The following is a 21,893-nucleotide window of genomic DNA, read 5'->3' on the forward strand; positions in this document are numbered from 1 at the left end:
AGCTAGGTACTTAGGACCTGGGTACTGTTGGAAACAGAAGACTGAGCTTGATGGACCTTTGGTCTATCTCAGTATGGCAGTTCTTATGTACTTAAATATGGATTGCATCATATGAAAGCATAAATAGAAAATTCACCAATCATAAAATAAAAATCCCATATCGAATGAGGTAACCACAACAGTAGTAACCAACAAATTTGTCTTTTTTGTAAAATGCAAAGTGACAATACATAAGGTGTCAAATAATGCTGGCCTTGATTCAGATAAATAATTAGGGAATTGATGTATCTGGGGGTTTTTTTTCTTTGTCTTCTTAAAAACTGAACTTTGTCTTATAGACAGAATTCCTCCTGGTCAATTAGTATATTTCTATCTCTAGCAGGTGTGGATGGTTCTTTATAAGCTCCTGGTCTCATCTACTTAGCTGCTGTTCTGGATCTGTTGAGCTAGAAGGTAGAGGAAGGTCATCCAGGAGAGGAAATTGGAGTCTGTCCTAAAAGTCTTTTAAGGTTTCTGCTCTTTCCCTGCAAACTGCAATTTGCAGCTCGTATCCTGCATGGGCTTGTCTCAGTTGGGTTCAGTAGGCAACAGATACTTTAGGGGATGGGGATTCTCAGCTTTTTCTGGAATTCCTGAGCATGGAGTCAGGGCTCGCTTATTTGGTCAATTCCTTATATGACAGCCAAACAAATGGCATTGTCAGTTGTGGCCCAAGATTACTACAGGCCAGTAGGTTCTCTAAATTATCAGAGTAGTTTACAAATTAGAATTTTCCACTCCCATCAGAGATTTTTTCTTGGAATCCCCATGCAGAGCTTCTTTAAAAAAGGCAGCAATTTTACCCACTCTTCAATCTTTGCTGGATTTAGGGGCAGTTCCAGTACCAAGTTCTGAACTCGGTCAGGGCCGTTACTCCATTTATTTCATTGTTTCAAAAAATTTCCATCCAGTGTTGGACCTCTAAAAAAGCTCAATCCTAGCCACAGTGCAGTCAGGCGAGTTTCTCACAGCTCTCAATCTCAAGGAGGCATATTTTACATATTCCCATTTGGCTGATGCATCAGTGGCTCCTGAGATTTGTGATTCTGGGTCTGTATTTTAAGTTCCAGGCAATGCCTTATGGGTTAGCCACCATGCCTATGACCTTTTCCAAGGTACTGGCAGTTGAAGTAGCGTTTCTCAGGAAAGAGGGAATAAGGATGCATCCCTTTTTTTTAAATATTCTTTATTCATTTTATATTTACATCAAGTGTACAGAAAATAATAACAGATTAACTTAATACATCGCTTGAAATACCACACATGTTCCCAAAATAAAATTTATCCCCTTCCCACTCACCATACTAATATCAGTTGATACATACAATATAATAAAATCATTCGTACTCTTCATATCGAATATTAAAAAGTCAACCCCCCTCCCAAATCTTTTAATTAGGGAAATCAGGGAAATCAGGGAAAAATGATAACTATTGTTTACAATAATTTATCAATGGCCCCACACATCCTTAAACTTATTAAAATAACCTTTTTGAACATGAGATAGATTTGCATCTCAAGGAGGCAGTGCATGCAAATCCATCTCATCCATATTCACTGTGGATATCCTGAAAACCTGACCTGGCTCCAGCTCTCAAGGACCGGAATTGGCTACCCCTGCACTAGGTGAAACAGTTTTTTTTTGCTGTCGGTTGTGTTGTTTCTTAGTTTACTGGCATAGTATTTTTTTCTTGGTTTTGGATATATTGTCCTTATATTTATTTATGGCTGCTCTCCATTGTGTTCTGTGTTCTGGTGTCTTGTTTTTCCTCCATTTCCTCTCTAGACATCTATATATAGGACTTCGTAAACCAGGGCAAAGTTCGGTTTGATTTTACTATGCGCGGGTGGAGGAGGGTTATGGTATCTAGGGTTTTGGTTATGATTTTGTTCCAGTTGGTTATCATTGAGGTGGTGTTATTCATGGGGGGAGGGAGAGATTTTGACACCATGTTCCAGAATAAATCAGATCTTGTTTTCCTGCAGACTAGTCTTATGTCTTTGGTAACTTTGGAGTTCAGGTCTATGTCAGTTAGGTTTAAGCAGAATTCTAGGATAAAGTGATCTATCCATGGGACTTGGGACCATTTGGCCCTACTGACTAGGTTTGGGGGGGAGGATGCAAACAGGTCTAGGGTATAGCCTTTTTCATGGGTGGGGCCTGAGGATATGATTGTGATTTGGCAGTCCTCAAGTAGAGTCTTGAGTTTAGTGACTACTTTATTTTCTGCAGATTCAAGGAGTAGGCTGATACTTGGTGATATGATTAGTTTTTCATGTTGGCAAGTGAGGTTTGTTATTATTTCCATCGTTTTTGTGATGGAGTCTGAATTAATGCTAGGGGGTCTGTAGACTAGAGTGGAAGAATTCCCACGTTCTTGTGTGCGAAGTTGTGCTCACTTTCAAGCTTGCAGGTGATGAATTCCAGGTCGGGTTCGGCGATGGTATATGAGTTTTTGTAGATTATTGCCGGGCTCCACGTTTGAGCTTTCTGGGAAGATGAAGAATGTTGTGACCCTGTGGGCAGAGTTGTGGGAATTCAGGGCTTTCAAGGTCTTTCAGCCATGTTTCTGTGATGTACGTCAGAGCAATATCCTTGGATGTGATTAGGTCATTTAGGTTGAAAAGCTTGTTTACTACTGATCGAGCATTAACATAAATGCAGGGGATGGTGATTTTGTTTGTTTTTGTTAAGCATTTTGTAGATAGTGGGTTGTTGAGGGGTTTAGGGTTCGTTTGTTTTCGGTGTCTGTTGTGATTGTGTTTGTTCCATTGTATGGGTAGAATGTGCCGAGGTTGTCCGATGTATTCCGTCGATTGGTTTTGAGTTCCTGGTGGACTGGGTCTTTGTTGCTTGTAGTTCCATGGGGGATATGTTTTATACGGCTATAAGGGTGGAAATGCATAGCAGAGGAAGTATAGGAATAAGAGGAGGCTTCATCATGAGAGTAGGAGTGCATGTTGCTGTCTGGGTGAGACTTAGGGCATTGTGTGTCTCTTTTGTGAGATTTGATACTTTGTAGGTGTGGGTTTGGGTAATGAATGTGGTTGTAGGGCTGTTTGACTTCTTTTGGTTTTGTCCTTCTGTATTCAGTATTCTTAGCGGTTGTCATTGTCTGTGTTCTTGTCTGTATTTGTTGTCTTGTCTGTATTGCTGCCTGTATTCCTGACTATTTGTGCTCTTTTTGATTTTGTTCACCGCAAGGGGCGTCAGGAGCTGGAGCTCGTCTCCCACGCTCTTCCCTTGTGCCTCCCTTGCAGCCGCTGGGCTGGGCTGGGGAGCTACCCTGAAGAATGAAGAAAATTCAAAGTTGGCGCATTTCTAAAAAGGGGCCAGTCATCTTCGACCTCCTCTTCATTGCCCTTGTCCAGAGACTCAATCTGATTCTTTGAGTCATACTAGGGTTCCGTTTGAGCCTTTGAAGGATCTTAAGCCTAAAAGCAGTTTTTCTGGTGGCTATTTATTCAGTGCGCAGGGTGTTCAAATTGCAGGCCTTATCTTGCAGCGTTCCTTGTCTCCATTTCACAGACTCGGGAGTTATCATTGACACACTTCCTTCATTTCTTCCGAAAGTGATCTCTATGCTTATCTTGATCAGCCAGGTTTCCTTCCCTCCTTTCAGTGGGAGGATTATTCAAGGATATTTGCCGAGTCATTTTACAATATTTACAGGCTACCAATTCCATCGCTCGAACCACCTTTTTTTCAGGTCCAAATCGACTATTACTCACTGGATTAGGCAAGCTTACTTGGATGCTTATCTGCTCTTTTGCTACAAGCTCACTCCACTAGAGCCATAGTGACCTCGTGGGCTGAATCCAAGTCTTTTTCTGTGGAGGAAATGTGTGGAACTGCCATGTGGCTCTTGGTGCATACCTTTAACAGGCACTATTGGGTAGATGATGTGACCGGGGAAGATGCTTCTTATGGGTGATCTCTTTTATCACTGGAAGTTTTAAGATTCCCACCCAACATGAGGACTGCTTTACTACATCCCACCAGTCTCTGGATTCATCTGCAGATGCTAAGGAAGGAAAAGTTTGCTTTACCTGATAACTTTCTTTTCTTTAATCACAGCAGAAGAATTCAGAGCCCCACCCTCTTTAGCTAATGCTTGCTGTCTGTTCAAGTTATTGTTCATGTGATTGTTCCTGTTTCAACTTTTGTTATACCTACTTTTTTTAATGCATTATCTGCAAGTTCACACTCTGAGGAGGGAGTTTTCAGTGCCTTATTGTTTCTTCTGCATTGTTATGAGCTATACTAACTCACTAGGAGGGATTCTGTCCCATAAGACAGTTCAGTTCAGTGCTCTCTATTGCCACCTGCTGGTATATGATCACAACCCATAAATCTCCGGATTCATCTGCTACAATTAAAAAAAGTTATCAGGTAAGATAAAGCTTTTCCTTTTTTTTTTTTTTTTAACTTCTTTATTCATTTTTAAACTTTCATCAAGTATACAAAAATTCATAATAAACACAATTAATCTGAGCACTTGAACATCTTATCATTATAACCTATAAATACAAATGTAACCCTCACCCCACCCTCCCTCAAAGCCCATTCTTTAGCACGCTCCAGACCAGTAGAGGTTAACTTTACGAATGGGTATATATCTAATCATGACCAGCAGGTGGAGACTGAAAACAAAACTTTGGGACAGTATATACTATCCTCCCTTCTCTATTTCCCTCAGTCTTCTTTCAGTCTCCAGCAGGTGTTGAGTGATCTGTACCCATCTCTCTTGGTAGGGCTGTTGGAATTTGTTTAGGGGTTTATTGTCCCTGTTTTTGGCCGGACGGAGCTTGGTCGGGCCCTGTTTGGGGGTCCGTCCGACCTCGGGGGTGTCAAACCCGGCGGGTCACGAGCGGGGTCCCTCCCCCCACTTCCTCCACCTCCCCACATTTTTTTAGAGGAGCCTCAGCAGTAAGCCTTGCCCCCTAAGTCAAGCAAGGCATATTGCTTCGAGAGCCTGTGGAGTCTGTTCTGTAAAAAAAAAAAAAAAATAAAAAATAAAAAATCCTGAGGTAGTGCTGGTCTGAAGGGTTGTTTCCCTTTAAGAAAACTGTATTTTACTGTATTTTTTCATGTAACCAGCACTTTTTTATAGCTAGGTCGCGTATGGAGCAATTGTGCCCTTCTCCGGGGGAGTAGGCCACAATTTTAGTCCAGCCGCGAGGCACTCGCGGCCGGCCTGAACTCGGCGGTTTGGGTCGGTGAGGTGGTGGAGCTCCGTCGGCAGCGGCTGCAGGCGCCCAGAGCTCCCCGCCGATGGTGCCTCGCGAGTCGGCTTGGAGCAGTGGGGAAGCCCGGTCTTCCACAACCGCCCACGGAGGGATTCCCCGAAGGATTCCCTCTCAGCTGATTTTTTGACAGCTGATGCCGACTTGCCTGTCTTAGCGGCTGAGACTGTTCAGTCTTCTCAGCCGCTACAGGCCATGGAGGGAGCATTTTTGGCGGGAACTTCGCCATTTTCTTTGTCTGGCCCCTCCATTTTGTCTGCAACCTCAGGTGACCTTCCCCCTGTATGGCGAACACAGGGGCAGGTTTCAGCATGGACCCTGCTGGGGCAGGGAGTCCCTGGGGACCCCCAGGGGTTTTTTGCCCCCAATTTATTTTCTTTCTTTGTGCGGACTTTTGGGGGTCCCACGTGCGCCTGGGGGGTTTCGGGGGGGGTTTCCCTCCGCGCCCCCTATGGCTTTGCCTCCCTCTTTTCGTTTGGCGTCCCCTCTTCCTCCTCCCTCATCCAAGCGCCCGCGGGGGGGCTTGGATTGCGAATTGGTGGGCGGAGGAGCGTGTTGGCCTGGTTGAGGACCTGGCTGCTTTGGCGGGCTTCCAGGATCCTCTAGAGGGGACGCCTGTTGGCAGCGGGGCGGCGGGTTTCCCGTCTTCCAGAGCAGATGCGTCCGTGGTGCGCTTTTTTATTCAGAGGGATGAGCTTTTAGACCTGTGTAGCAGGTCTCCTTGGTGCTGCATTTTTGCAGTGGCGCCGCCGGAGACCCCGCGTATGGGGGCCCCTCTGCTTCAGGGGGTCTGTCCTGGTTCCCGCTCTTTTCCTGTGCGTCAGGATTTGCGGGATTTTGTGTTGGCGCAGTGGCCTATGGGCGCAGTTTCGTTTGGTGTGCGCCTTGGCTCTTGGGTATCCCGTCCCGGAGGGAGGTAGGGCTACCTTAATTTTGCCAATGGGGAACGCGGTGGTCTCGGCACTTCCTAAGCGGCATACCGTGCCTGTTATGGACGGTTCTGCTCTTAGGGTCTCGGAGGCGCGTGCGTTAGAGACTCTTCTTAAGTATGATTTTGATGTCTCTGCCTTTGGGGTCCAGGCGGCTGTTTGTGGGGAGCTAGTCGCTCGCGCCGTGTTTCGGTGGGCTGAGCGTGTCCTGGATCGGGAGTCTGATGACTGGTCTCTAGTGGATCAGGAGGTAGCGAAGATTGCGATGGCTGCCTCGTTCCTCTCAGATGCTCTTTATGACTTGGTGCGGATTTCGGCTAAGTCTATGGCATGGCCGCGCGGCGTATTTTGTGGCTGCGCGCTTGGGCGGCGGATTCTGCGTCCAAAGCTAAGTTTACTAAAGTTCCCTTTAGGGGGTCTTTTTGTTTGGAGAGGAATTAGATGAGTTGATTCAGACTCTGACGGACTCGAAGGTGCCCCGTCTGCCTGAGGACCGTGCCCGCCCTGCGTCTAGGTGTGGGGCTGCCCGGGGGCGTTTGCGGGAATTTCGCAAGTATCGCCCGGGGCGTGGGGCTGCTTCTTTCCCGGCTCAGGGTTTTTCCCGGGGTCGGTTCTTCCAGCGCATGCAGCCCTTTCGGGGGGCCCGTCGGGGGGCAGGGAATCCCTCCGCCGGTTCCCCCGCTTCCCGTCCTGCGCAATGACTCCTTGCCGGCGCCCCCTTTGGTTCCGGTGGGGGCCCGGCTGCGCAAATTTTTCCCCAAATGGGCCGAGATCGCGTCCGATCAGTGGGTCCTTGAGGTGGTGCGGGACGGTTACGCTCTGGAGTTTACCCGCTCTCTGCCGGACCTTTTCCTCGCTTCTCCATGTCAGACTCCATGGAAGACGCAGGCTTTTCGTCAGACCCTTCAGCGTTTGCTAGATCTCGAGGCAGTGGTGCCGGTGTCCCCTACGGAGTGGGGCACCGGCAGGTACTCCATTTACTTTGTGGTGGCCATAAAGGAGGGGACCTTTCGGCCCATCCTGGATTTGAAAGGGGTCAACAGAGCTCTCAAGATTCCGTCTTTCCGCATGGAAACGCTGCGGTCGGTCATTCTGGCGGTTCAGCCGGGGGAGTTTCTTACGTCTCTCGATTTGACGGAAGCCTACTTGCAGGTTCCAATTCGGGCCTCTCATCAGCACTTCCTTCGCTTTGCGATCTTGGGGCGGCACTTTCAGTTCTGTGCGCTTCCCTTTGGTCTGGCCACGGCTCCTCGGACGTTCACCACGGTAATGGTGGTCGTCGCGGCAGCCTTGCGGTCGGTGGGCATCCTGGTTCACCCCTACCTGGACGACTGGTTGATTCGGGCAAAGTCGTTGCAGGAGAGCTCCCGGGTTACGGCTCGGGTGGTGGAGTTTCTCCGGTCGCTGGGCTGGGTGGTCAACCTTTCCAAGAGTCGGTTGGTCCCGGCTCAGCGTCTGGAGTGCCTTGGGGTTATGTTCGACATCTCCTTGGGGAAGGTCTTCCTTCCAGAGGCCCGGGTGAGCAAATTGCAATCTCAGATTCGCCTGCTTTTGGCGTCCCGGGGTCCTCGGGCGCGAGATTTCCTCCAAGTCCTGGGGTCAATGGCGGCGTCCCTGGACGTGGTGAGGTGGGCGCGGGCCCACATGCGTCCTCTTCAGTATGCTCTGCTCCGGAGGTGGTCTCCCCGGAGGCAAGATTTGGATGTTCCGGTTCCCCTGCGAGGCTTGGCGCGCTGCAGTCTGCGCTGGTGGCTCCGGACCCCTCACCTGGTTCAGGGGGTGGGTCTGGATCTCCCGCAGTGGACGGTGCTCCTTACGGATGCGAGTCTCCTCGGTTGGGGGGCTCAGTTTATGGGCCACTCAGCTCGGGGCACCTGGTCCGCGGAGGAGGCCTCCTGGTCGATCAACGAGTTGGAGACCAGAGCGGTCAGGCTGGCGCTGTTAGCTTTCCACTCCCTTTTGCTGGGCAAGTCGGTCAGAGTCCTGTCGGACAATGCCACGGCGGTGGCTTATGTCAATCGTCAGGGGGGCACCAAGAGCACTCCTGTGGCGCAGGAGGCGGCTCGGCTCATGGTTTGGGCGGAGTCCCATCTTCTGGACCTCTCGGCTTCTCATATAGCCGGGGTAGAAAATGTTCAGGCAGACTTCCTCAGTCGTCACTTCCTGGATCCAGGAGAGTGGTTTCTCGGCGCCGGAGCGTTTCGGTTGATAGTGCAAGATTGGGGGCAGCCCCTGATGGACCTGATGGCCACGAGTGGCAACGCCAAAGTGCCCCGCTTCTTCAGTCGTCGCAGGGAAGGGCTGGCCGAGGGTCTGGATGCTCTGGTCCAGCCGTGGCCAACGGAGGGGCTGTTGTATGTGTTCCCTCCTTGGCCGCTGGTGGGCAGAGTGCTTCTTCGCATTGTTCACCATCCGGGTTTGGTGGTGCTGGTGGCTCCGGATTGGCCTCGACGTCCGTGGTATGCGGATCTGGTGAGGCACCTGGTGGCGGTTCCTCTTCCTCTGCCTCTCTCGGACGACCTTCTGATGCAGGGTCCCATTCCCTTGTTCGACCCGTCTCTCTTCTGTCTTACGGCGTGGCTCTTGAAAGGGGTCGCCTTAGCAAGAAGGGATATTCAGACAAGGTGATCGCTACACTGTTGGGGTCCCGGAGGCTTTCTACCTCTCGGGCTTATGTGCGGGTTTGGCGTCTCTTTGAGGAATGGTGTCGGGCGCGGGGAGTGACCTCTTTTCGCGCTTCTCTGCCTAACATTCTAGAGTTCTTGCAGGATGGCCTGGATAGAGGCCTGGCTTGGTCTTCTCTCCGGGTTCATCTTGCGGCCCTGTCGACCTTTCGAGGGTTGGTGTCAGGTCAGCGTTTATCGGCTCTTCCTGATGTGATTCGGTTTCTGCGGGCGGCCAAGTTGCTTAGGCCTCCCCTACGGCCCTCGGTTCCCTCTTGGGATCTTAATCTGGTTCTCTCTGTTTTGGTGCGCCCGCCTTTCGAGCCCTTGGACGACTGTTCTTTGAAGGACCTTACTTTGAAGGCGGTCTTTTTGGTGGCCATTACTTCTGCTAGGCGTATTTCTGAGCTGCAGGCTTTCTCTTGTAGGGCTCCCTTCTTGGAGTTGTCTAGGGAGCGGGTCGTCTTGCGGCCTGTTCCTTCCTTTCTGCCGAAGGTTGTTTCTCCTTTTCATGTCAATCAATCGGTGGTTCTCCCGGTCTTGGGTGGTCGGGAGGGCTCTTCTGAGCAACGGCAGCTGCGCAAGTTGGATGTCGGTCGGGTCCTTCGCTCTGATGTGCAGCGGACCCAGGAATTCCGGAAGTCCGATCATCTCTTTGTCCTCCTGGCTGGTCCTCGTCGGGGAGCTGGCGCTTCTAAGGCTACTATTGCGCGCTGGATCAAGGAGACGATTGCTTCCGCTTATCTTCTGAAACAGCAGCCTGTTCCGGAGTTTCTCAAGGCTCATTCCACTCGGGGTCAGGCGGCTTCTTGGGCTGAGTCGTCGCTCGTGCCTCCGGTGGATATTTGTAAGGCTGCGGTTTGGTCCTCCTTGTATTCTTTTGTTAGACATTATCGGATAGATGTTCAGGCGCGTCGGGACGTGGTGTTCGGTGAGCGTGTTCTGGTATCGGCCCTTCGGGGGTCCCGCCCGTGAGAGGGACTGCTTTGGTACGTCCCATTCGTAAAGTTAACCTCTACTGGTCTGGAGAGTGCTAAAGAAGGAGAAATTAGGTTCTTACCTGCTAATTTACTTTCTTTTAGCTTCTCCAGACCAGTAGAGGTCCCCACCCTGTCTGTTGTTGTTGTTGTTGTTGGGGCTGTTTTCGCGGGCAGTTTTTGTTTTTTGCTGCGGGTTCTAGTATTTTTCTAGGGCCGGGGAGAATTAAAGAACAGCGGCTGTGACTCGGCTGGCTTAGCTGGCGAGCTGTGGGGACATTTTCCTTCGGGTATTTCTCCTCTGCATTTTCCAACAGCATTTGGGTATGTTATTTGTTACTCCTGTTCGGAGTATTGTTTTCTTCCTGTTTTCCAGTTCTTGGTTCTGCTTGGCTATTCGGCAGACTGAGGGAAATAGAGAAGGGAGGATAGTATATACTGTCCCAAAGTTTTGTTTTCAGTCTCCACCTGCTGGTCATGATTAGATATATACCCATTCGTAAAGTTAACCTCTACTGGTCTGGAGAAGCTAAAAGAAAGTAAATTAGCAGGTAAGAACCTAATTTCTCCTTATTCATTATAAGATCATATACTTGAAACCCTCCCCCCACCCAATACTAAATGGTGTATAATTAATAGAAAAATGGCAATTAATCATGACAAAAAGATGTTAATGGCTCCCATATTTTAATAAAATTTTTATAATTTCCATTTTGTACCGCTAATGATCTTTCCATTCTATATATTTGACATACTGAGTTCCACCAAAAATGAAAATTAAGCCTACTGTGATCCTTCCAGTTATTAGTAATATGTTGGATGGCAACTCCAGTCAAAATCATTAAAAGTTTATTATTACTCGATATCTGACTCTTTTTTCTCATAGACATTCCAAATATCACAGTATCATAAGATAACGCTACATGGTTTTCCAATAAACAATTTATTTGATCCCAGATTGAGTTCCAAAAGGCTAAGATATGGGGACAGTAAAACAAAAGATGATCCAAAGTCCCTACCTCCAATTTACAATGCCAGCACCTATTGGACAAGAAACTATTTAATTTTTGTAATCTAACTGGGGGTCCAAAAAGCTCTATGTAACAAAAAAAACCAAGTTTGTCTCATAGACGCTGACATTGTACATCTCATTCTCCAAGACCAAATTTGAGGCCATTGAGATGCTGAAATCTGATGCTTAATCTCAATGCTCCAAATATCCCTAAGACCATTTTTAGGTTTTTTTTTTAACCAAATCACTAATAGTTTTATACCATTGTGCGGCCTGGTGACCCAGAAAGTCTGCCTGAAAACATAAAAATTCCATACTGAACTGAGTATTAAGAGTTTTCCATTCAGGGGGAACCCTGCCTGAATGGCCTGCTTCAATTGCAACCAACAAAAACAAAGCTTTTCCTTTATAGCAGTGTTAACAGATAAACAAAATATAGAACTTACATGGACAACAGAGGTAAAAACACGGGAAGACTTATTACAAAAAAAATGCTGCCCAAATGACTGTTACTCACTACTGCTATTGCTAGCACCAAACTGTTAGGTGAATCAATAAAAGCTAAGGTTTGAATGTTTTCTGGATATATGGTCCTAGGAAATGACTTTAGTGTCGCCCATATGCTAATGACTTTAGAGTTGTGCACTGTGATCTTGTTGTTAAAATTTACTTTTTCCTTGCATGAAGCACTACATTTTTAAACACATTAGTCAAAATATAGTATTCGGGTTCATACTGTAAATGTGCTTTTTCAGGTAGTCAAGCAGGAAGCTCTTCTCAGAATCAGATGCATGGTCCACCCAGCATGATGCAGACCAGTCTTATGGGTCTTCATGGAAATATGAACAGTCAGCAGGCTGGTACTGGTGGAGTTCCCCAGGTGAACATGAGCAATATGCAGGGGCAGCCTCAGCAAGGACCACAGTCCCAGCTCATGGGAATACACCAACAAATTGTTTCATCTCAAGGCCAGATGGTGAACATTCAGGCACAGGGAGGCCTGTCTTCTCAAAATCAACTGATACTTTCTCGTGGCCAACTCATGCCACAAGGCCAAATGATGGTAACACCTCAAAACCTTGGTCCTGCACAGCAAAGGATGACCCCACCGAAGCAAATGATTCCTCAACAGGGTCAGCAAATGATGGCACAACATAATCAAATGATTGGACCTCAAGGACAGGTCATGTTGCAGCAGAACCCAATGATAGAGCAAATGATGGCCAGTCAAATGCAAAGCAATAAACAGACATTTAGTGCTCAGACACAGTCCAATATCATGGCAAGCCAAGCTCAAATAATGAGGGGTCCAGCTCCAAACATGCAAGGAAGCATGGTTCAGTTCACTGGACAAATGATGGCCCAGCAGGGCACTGTGAACAGTAGCCCTCAAGGAATGGGAATTCAGGGGCAGATTCTTAGACCAGCAGGTCCTGGCCCACACTTACAGCAGCAACATAATGATACTTCCACTGCATCAAACAATGATGTCAATCTTACACAGATGCTGCCAGATGTGTCCATGGTGCCATCACACATACAGGCAATGCAAGGAAACAATGCCCCTGGGAATCATTTTTCTGGACATGGATTGCCCTTTAGTACCCCTTTCAGTGGAGCACCCAATGGCAACCAGATTGCCTGTGGTCAAAATCCTGGGTTTCCTGTAAATAAAGATGTCACTTTAACCAGTCCACTTTTGGTGAATTTGTTGCAAAGTGACATATCCACAGGACATTTTGGTGTAAACAGTAAGCAAAGCAATCAGAATGCCACAAAGCCCAAGAAGAAGAAGCCTCCAAGGAAGAAAAAAACTCAGCAAGTAGAAGAGCAGCTTAAGTAGGTGTAAAGTATAATAGTAGTAGCTATTTATCAATTGAGAGAGGTCCTTTGAATAAATGTGTGACAAAGGTAAAGATTTGGAAATTGATGCTTTGATTAATCTGTGGGTATAATCATTGTTCAACAATCGACATACTTAGACTTGCAGACAGAAGAGGGATTGAGGGGGCAGGGCAGTGAATGATGAATGATCATCGGAGCTAGATTGATTTCAAGAAAGCATGGGACAGGCACATGGGATCTCTTAGGGAGAGAGGGAGATAGGCCATCATGCAGAAAAAGTGGGCCCAGGCAGATTTTTGCAAACCCTACAGGCATGATATTTTTATTTTCTTGCTCTGTATTTTTTATGAAAGCCCGTCTTGTCATGAGTCATAGCATAGGTTTTATAATTAGTTCTAAAGAATTCAGTTTATCCTTGGATATTTTTTGCCATATTTTTGGATCTTCCGTGTCCATGGCAATTAATTTGGGTCTACCATTACCAAATGAATACCATCCAGTTGCTAGCAGGTTGCATCTCTTTCTCTTAAGCAGGCTTGATCCTGGAGGGGTTATATCAGGTTCATAATGTCCAGGTTATGGCTAAGTTGGTAGTCCACTTGAGGTTGACCACTGTGAAGGGGATTTGCAGAACTGCAACATGGACTTTTAGAACATACATTCATATCACATTTCAGTTGGGGAGAGATTTTTATCATGATGTGTCATTTGGAATATCTGAGGTTTAGAATTCAACCCCATCCATGCATGGGCCCATTTTGTTTTCCAATCTTACTTACAAAACAACTTCAACATGAGACCAAAACAACAAAACTAGAAAAGTCTGTTGCCACATAAAAAAAGCAATTGAATTATTAATAGTGCCTTAACAGTTTGGGTCAGAAAGGACTGGGCATGAGTGAATGTAAGATTTGCTATCACTTTGAAAAGTGTATGTAATTTTTAAAGATGATGATTTATATATAAATTAACTGGGGGTCTCTCAGCCTCCCAGCCTGAAGTTGAAAAGCTGTAAGGAAGAGTAGGAAGGTTGAAAGCATGCTGATTCCTTGGTTTTTGGGGGGTTCCCCTTCCAACGTCTACTGCGACTCCATAAGGTCCCGAGTTGCTGAACCTATTTTCCCATTCTTTGAGGGGAATAAAGCTTCATAAATCTGGCCTTGGCTGTGTCTGAAATCATTGCTTCATCATTCACTGGTGATTTGTCACCCAGATCCTCACTTCTGTGTGTGCGTCTCTCTCTCTCTCATATTCACCTAGAAGTAGAGTTTGTGTAACAAAAATACCAATATTGCTGAGAAATTGTTTGAAATAATGTACAGTTACTAGTTTTGATTAGATCTTTTTTAAAAATCATTTCAGTGCTCCAGATTCCCGTCCAGCTGGTCTAGAGGAGACTGATCAACAGCCACTGTTAGGGGAGCAAGGAATAAACTTGGACAGCACAGGTTCTAAACTTTCTGATTTCACAAGCAGGCCACCAGGTAAATATTTGAGTTCTAGTTTGTAAAAACATTTTGTTTTGATTGATTTTTTTTTTTTTTTTGCTTATGTTTGTTCCTGTGTCTTTGTGCTTCAATCTAAATCTGAATTGCTCTCTATTAGGCTATTATAATGTTCGAGAAATTCTTGTATCCAAATCAGGACTTTGCCTATAATCCATAAAGAGCATACATAGTGTAAGATGTATACTTTTGTTTGTATAATAAGATTGCCTACTTTTTTGTTCCTAATTGGGCCCTCGGGTCAATTGATTCCCATTACCTTGTACCTCTGTTCCAACTCGAGCACACTATGAGTCTACTTGACATTCTGTGGTTTTCTTTCTGGTCCCTAATCTCCTATTCAAGGAGAATTGTAATTGAAGAAATGTAAGACTACCCTCATCGCACACGTTTGTGGGCCTGCTGCCTGGTTCTGGTGTGTGAGGATGGAATATGCACACAAAAGCCAGCTTCTACTTTTTGGTTTTTGAATGACCACTTTTCTCCTCTGAATGAGAACTTATTTCTTTCCTAAGTTATAACTGGCGTTCCTTTCTTAACTAATTTTATTTTGTAAACCACTCAAATAAACACTTGTCATTGAACCATCTGTCCAACTATGGTTTTTAAGAATGTTTTAAGGAAGCCCTCAGGATTAAATGTTTAAATATGTTAAGTGTTGCTAAGCTGCTTCTTGTCAGCTTATCCCCATCACAGTCCCTAATCTAATCTAATGCTTAGTTTTGTATATTGAGACTTCAATCCAGGAAAGCTCAACTTGGTTTACAATGATTAAGTTAGGCCATTAAGGACATATAGAGAATTATCAAGAAAGATTAGTTTCCAAAATGTTTAGTAAACAGAATGGTTTTCAGAGACTTACGAAAAAAGGGAAGGGAACCAGAACTTCTTAAGCGAAGTGGAAGGTCATTCCAAAGTCGAGTCAACTTAAGACAGAGATTCTAATCTAATCTAAACCTTAAGTTTATATATGGCATCATCTCCATGAGTATGGAGCTCGACACGGTTTACAAGAACTTAAAATAGTGGGTAGAGAAGAAGAAAAAGGATTACATGAACTTATGTGTAGAAGGGGGGAGAGAAAGGGGGGAAGGATAGAGCTACAATTTGCTGAAAAGCCAGGTTTTCAGTTGTTTGCAGAATAACTGAAGGGAGCTCAGGTTCCGCAACGGGGTGGTGAGGTCGTTCCAAAGACCTGTGATTTTGAAGAGATTGACAAAGAGTCTTGATTCTTTTAATACCTTTACTAGATGGACAGGACAGCTTGAATTGTTGATAAGAATTCCAAGATAAAGGAACTAGAGGACAGTTCTTAGGTGCCATTGACTCGTGATTGAGTCCTAGTGACTTGATGAATTGCGGATCTAAAAAGAAATTAGTTTTATGCTAGTCCGGATAGATCCTCCAGCGTCATCCCCCATGTTGTTTTCAATGTGTCCAGCCATCTAATTGCAGGTTGCCCTCTTCGCCTGGTTCCTTCGATCTTCCCAAACTTGTTGTCCTCCTCCAGTGATCTCTCTCTACTGATGGTGTGACCAAAGCCAAGGTCATAACTTCATCATTTGGGCTTCGAGTGATGAAGCCGGTTTGATCTCTTCCAGAATTGATTTGCTAGTTCTTCTGGCGGTCCAAGACTCACTTAAAATCCTTGTCCAGCACCAAAGCTCAAAGGAGTCAGTTTTGTTTCACATCCATAACTTACCACTGAGAAAATGAGTGTGTGGACAAGTCTGATCTTCATTTGGAGTGTTATATCTTTGCCTTTGAATACTTTGTCGAGAGTCCTCACTAAAGAACGACCAAGTGCTAGTCTGTGGAGTGTTTCCTCCTTGCTACTTGCTTCTTTGTTTACAAAAGAGCCCAGGAGATTGAAATCCTTTACAACTTCTATTTTATTGCCTTCAAGCTCAAAATCTTCATTTTCTGTGTTCATGATTTTTGTCTTGTTTATGTTAATTTCTAATCCCTTCTATAGTAGGGTGTTTAAATATAAGTGCTATTTGTACGCTTAAATTGTTAGAACACTAGCACTTCCACATTTAAGTGCCAGCAGAGTACATGGCACTATTTTCTAATTTAAGCATGCAAATCAGGGTCCCTTTTACTAAAACTTGCTAAGAAGCCCATAGGCATAAAATGGGCTTCTTAGCATTTAGCACTCACTAATTCTGTTCTGTTAGTTCGTGCTAAGCTTTAGTAAAAGGGCCACTTAGTGCATAAACGCAATGGGGGCATCCCAGGGGTGGGGGCATGAATGGGTATAACATTTACACACATAACTTATAGAATACTCAGCTGTCCGCCTCATTTTTGGTTTAAAGAAAACAGATCATGTCAGTCATTATAAACTGTTGCATTGGTTGCCAGTGGAGGCAAGAATTATTTTCAAATTTGCTTGGATCTATTTCAAAACTTTAAGTGGCTTGGCTCCAACTTATCTTTCTTCTCACTTTGAACTGACCCGCACCGCTAAATGTATTCGTAGATCTCATTTATTTCCTTTTCCTACATTAAAAATCTTGCCTCTATAAGAGATTCTTAGACAGGACACTCTCCTTTCAAGCTGGCTCAGTGAAACAATCTTCCAAGCTCCTTTCTATCAATATTTCAGGAAATCAGTAAAGACCTATCTTTTTGACAAATTTGTTAATTCATAATCTTCTCCTGTACTTATGTGCTACTTGTACTCACTGACTGTTAGTTGTCTCTTTATTGTGAACCGCTTAGAACTGTTATGGTATTGCGGTATACAAAAATGAAGTTATTATTATTATTATGCAAACACCATATTTAGGCATGCCCACCTATGCCTGGTCTGGCTGGCTAAGTGTACATGCGTTGATGCCAACTTAAGCTGGTATATACCTTGTAGTGTTAGATGTAGTGCAGGGCTTGGCCCTTGGGCCACCTACTTTCTTTTCAATGTCATTAGAAGAATTCTTTCACCTCTTTAGTTTGTGTCCAAAGTGAATGTAAAGGACAGAGGTTTTAGCAACCCCCTCTGCCTGCTATTTGGCTGAGAAGTGGAGAAGCAATTAGGGCCTCAATCCAATTGGACCAGGATAGAGAAGCCTCACTCATGAGCTGGACTCCAGAAGAGGGATAATGAATAAGATTCTTTCCCTAGTCTTCTCTTCTTTGGAAGAGGCTGGTTGGCTGAGGAGGAAATAGTTTTGCCCCCAAATGCAGAGGGTGGGTGAATGTGTCTCCCTCCCCCCCTTATGTCAAGTGGTAGCACTTATGCGGTCACTGCCACTGAATGCACACCCAACTTTAAATGGGTAATGAGGAAGTTATAGATTTTTTCCCCCAAAATGTAGATAACCTTTGACAAAGAAGCACATTCATTTTGGAGAACTAAACAGGCCATGATTTTCTTTTAGTGGCATAACAGTCTGTATTTTGAGGCGGGGAACAAAAAAGCAATTTTTAATGGCAGTTGTGTTTGTTATTAGGGTATCCAACTCAAGCTGTTGACCAGAGGCCTCTGCAGCAGATTCCTCCTCAACTTATGCAACATGGACAACAACAGCAAACGCTCCCCACGCAGGCCCATTCCCAGCAGCAACAACAAATGCTGATGATGCTGATGATGCAGCAGCAGCAGCAGCAAGATCCCAAATCAGGAAGACTTCCTGTGTCGCAAGGGCTTCATGCACCGAGAGCTACTCTGAATCCTGACACGCAAAGAATGCCCATGCAGCAGAGTGGCAACATGGCCGTCATGGTCAGCTTACAAGGGCCCGGTCCAGTACCTCCATCTCCTGATAAACAAAGAATGCCTTTGTCAGTCAATCCTCCTTTGGGAAACAATGGAAGAAAAATGGTTTACCAAGAGAACTTACAGAATTCTTCCGGTTCACCCCCAGGAGATGGCGCTTCCATATCTTCCCTTACAGAAGGAAATGCTGCAGAAGGCCCTTCAGTTTCAGGAGTTTCAAATAGCATGACACCTCACTTGGTTATTTCACAAAATCAATTATTGATGTCTGGGCCAAAACCTGGGCCTTCTCCACAGGGTGCAAGCCCACAGCAGCAACAAACTAGTTCTTTGACTAGCTCTCATAGTCATCATTTCCCAAATGTTGGTACCCCATCACAGACATCAAGACCAAAAACACCAAACAGGGCAAGTCCAAGGCCATATTATCCTCAGACTCCAAACAACCGTCCACCTAGTACAGAACCTTCAGAGATAAGTCTCTCACCAGAGAGACTCAATGCATCTATAGCGGGCCTCTTTCCTCCTCAGATAAATATTCCTTTGCCTCCAAGACCAAACATTAATCGAGGGTTTGATCAACAGGGTCTCAATCCAACTACATTGAAAGCCATAGGGCAGGCCCCATCAAACCTCACAATCAACAATCCTTCAGGCTTTTCTGCTGCTCAGACAAATAAATTAGACACAGTAGCAGTCAATTCAGGGAAGCAATCAAACTCTGGAGGAACTAAGCGTGCAAGCCCAAGTAACAGCAGAAGGTCCAGTCCCGGGTCTAATCGAAAAACAACTCCAAGCCCTGGCAGGCAAAATTCTAAAGCGGCTAAACTGGCACTGGCTGCTCAACAGAATTCACTACTCTTGCAAAACATGGAGATACGGAGAAATATTTTAGTTGGATCTACTTCTTTGCAAACACCTTCATGTGGGAGTTTTCCAAATACAGCAATGAGTGGGCATATTTCTTCTGTCCCTTTAGCTATTATGAGTGGTGGTCTTGAGGATAACAAAGAGGGCCTTACTATACCACAAGACAATGAAGGTCAGATTTCACAAGTTGTTCAAGGAGGTGTGGAACAGGCTACCATTGAACTGAAAGGTATTCCCAGCCAAGAAATGAAAATGCTATTCTCTGATGATCAGCAGAAGAAAAATACCACCAAACTTCCCACCATAGAGGAAGGTAAAAGTCTGATGTCTCCAGCTATGAGAGAAGCACCAACATCTTTAAGTCAATTGCTTGATCATTCTGGTGCTCCTAATGTGACTATTAAACCCTCTGGCCTTAATCTTGATGCAGCCACAGTGATACCCCCAGGTGAGGAACTGAAAATGATGGATCCCATTTCTTCACTCGCGGATCTGTCCTCTGGAAAGGAACTTTCTAACCCTTTAAATATGCCTTCTCACAGTACAGAAGCCTGTGCAACTCAAGTACGACAAGAACTAGGAGAGCTAAATTCCACACATTCACAGAATGTCCCTGCGGTAATTCAAAGGCCAGTTAGTTCCTCCTCAATTCCTACTCCTTTACCACCAAACCAGATTACAGTTTTTGTCACATCCAACCCCATTACATCTTCTGCTAACACTTCTACATCTTTGCCATCTCATTTACAGCCTACATTGGTTTCTACCGTGGTATCAATGCCAAATGTAGCTAACAAAGTGATAGTTTCTGAAGGACAGTCAGCCATTCAGTCCAGTCCTCGACCTCAGTTCATTACACCAGTTTTTATCAATTCTTCTTCAATAATCCAGGTGATGAAAGGATCACAATCAAGTACAATACCTACAGCCCCAGTAACATCTAGCCCTAGTATAATGCCTCAACCTGTTGCAGTGGTTGGTTCTTTGCATATACCACAGAATATTAAGTTTTCATCAGGGCCTTCTCTCTCTAGCACTTCATCTAGTAATATCTCGAGTATACCTACAAGTAGATCATTGGTAATTAATTCTCTAGCAGCTCCCATTCAACCACCTCCTTGCCCATCTGTAGTTTCTGCAAATGCTTCCCCACATCACCATCTTCAGCAAACCAAAGAATTTACCCCAAATGAGGTAAACTTTCAGGCTAATAATATATTAGCTGAAGAATGCTCCTCAGTAATTTCCCAGTCTGCACCTTTGCCATCGCCTCCCCTCTCAAGTAGCCCAGGATCCTCCAGCAGTAGACAAAGTCCAGTTTCTTCTGCAAAGGGAAAAGGTAAACTGGACAAGATTGGTCAGATTTTGCTAACCAAGGCATGCAAGAAGGTTACAAACTCTCCTGAAAAAGGGGAAGATCAGTGTGCATTTGATTCAGAAACTGAAGGCCAAGTGCTTGAAACCTCTACTCCAGAAAACCTGGGAACTGTACAAGTTTCTCTGGAAACAGATAATAAACCTTCATCTAACCTGGTGCCCAGCCTTTCAAAACTGGGCAGTTTTGGAGCAGTTCTTTTGAGCGATAGCACTCCCAGTGCAGCTGCTACAGCGGCAGCCTCTGCTTCTATCAGTGTATCAAGCAACACTCCACTTTTAAATGTACTTTCATCAGCCACACCAGTCAGCTCTGATCTGCCGCCTATAACTCCAAGTATTACAAGTAGCCATAGTGGCTTTGCAGCTGAGCAGAATAATGTCAACCCAGCAGAAGATAAAGTAGGAATCTATCCAGAGCAACTGCAGAGTCAAGGTATGTACTGTTTGCCCCTTATCATTTGTTAAACCATTTTATTCTAACCTACAATATTTTTGTACAGAAATAGGAAAACTTGCAGTTGAATTAGAGTTGCTAGCTCTTCAATTTTTCAGGGCAGATTTTAAACTGCCATATGCATGAACAGAACTCTGATTTCCCTAAGAAAAGCAAAACTACAAGTCCATTTGTGTAATAGGGTACAATGAGGACTGAGCCAGTCGGCAACATTATTGAATTACCTTGAGATGCCAACTGTGCAATGGGCAGTGTTTCATTTTTTCTGGAATATTTTAAGCATATAGCCATTGAGGCAGGTTTCACAATAGAGGGTAACCAAAGCTAGGGGGAGGGGGGTAAGGAGGGATGTTTGGTTTCAGCCAAAACCAATCTGTGACTGAAATCCACCTCTTGGCTATGTCCAAAACAAAACTCTTGTGCTTCACCCCCACCCCCAGCAAAAGATGGGTCCTTGTGGGCTGGCCTGCCCCAGACCTACCTTAAGAAGCACTGATGGGACAGGAGCAAACCCCACTCATTCCTGCCATTACTGGTTGTGCAGCCTTGTGAGACTGCCATGAGAGGTTACAGAAGCCATTTTGAGATTGGAACCAGCATAGGCAAGTGTGGTCTCAAAATGGCTGCCACAGCCTTCTCGGCAGCCATTCACTTTGTGCAGCCTGCAAGGGCAGGAGTGAGAGGGCAGCACTCCTGCCCTGAAGAAGCCATTGGATCACCGGGGCTTTTAAGGTAGGCCCGGACAGGTAGGGGGAAATTTCAGCCGAAAATGCACTGCATTGGATTTTGGGGTGGTTTTGCTGCTGAAGCTGAAATGAAAATTCAGTTGGCCTCTACTTCACAGTGCATGTTGTTGGTGCACAGAGCACCTTGACAGCTGCGCTTTGTAATTACTAAGTGAAAAGGACAAACAAAAGAAAATATCTTTACAGGTATACCTAGTTGATTTTTCCTGCCAGTAGATACTACTGCTTCACTATGCAGTAACAAGAGCATTATCATGTGGTCCTGATGTACAGTTTTGAAACGTTTTTATTTGTTAACTCCAAGGACCACTTCCTCGTACTTTTGAGTGCACCTTCTTAACTAACTCAGGTAGTCTTGCCACTGAAAGCAACAATTCTTGTGGATCCTATTGGAATCTGGTCCAGCTGGTGTCCTTTTCTCTTAATGCAAGTCAGTATATAGTTTTCACTGTACCTGACTGCAGAAATAGGCTGTATTTGTAGATGCAGACATCCTGCTTGGCAACAT

At 45.3% G+C, this 21,893-nt stretch overlaps 1 protein-coding gene across 6 annotated transcripts in view; it reads left to right on the forward strand.

The window, feature by feature from the left end:
* Window positions 1-21,893, forward strand: part of NCOA6 (nuclear receptor coactivator 6) — an 80,346-nt gene that overhangs the window by 26,538 nt on the left and 31,915 nt on the right. For 4 of the 6 annotated variants that reach the window (XM_033963117.1, XM_033963118.1, XM_033963115.1 and 1 more), the window contains exons 9-11: window positions 11,623-12,706; window positions 14,075-14,196; window positions 17,673-20,618. In XM_033963117.1, coding sequence (XP_033819008.1) covers window positions 11,623-12,706; window positions 14,075-14,196; window positions 17,673-20,618 — 4,152 coding nt within the window. The remainder of the gene's footprint in view (window positions 1-11,622; window positions 12,707-14,074; window positions 14,197-17,672; window positions 20,619-21,893) is intronic. The other 2 variants (XM_033963120.1, XM_033963119.1) reach the window with 1 other exon arrangement.

Source organism: Geotrypetes seraphini, chromosome 11 (assembly GCF_902459505.1).
Source record: "Geotrypetes seraphini chromosome 11, aGeoSer1.1, whole genome shotgun sequence".
In the NCBI taxonomy this organism is placed as follows: Eukaryota; Metazoa; Chordata; class Amphibia; order Gymnophiona; family Dermophiidae; genus Geotrypetes; species Geotrypetes seraphini.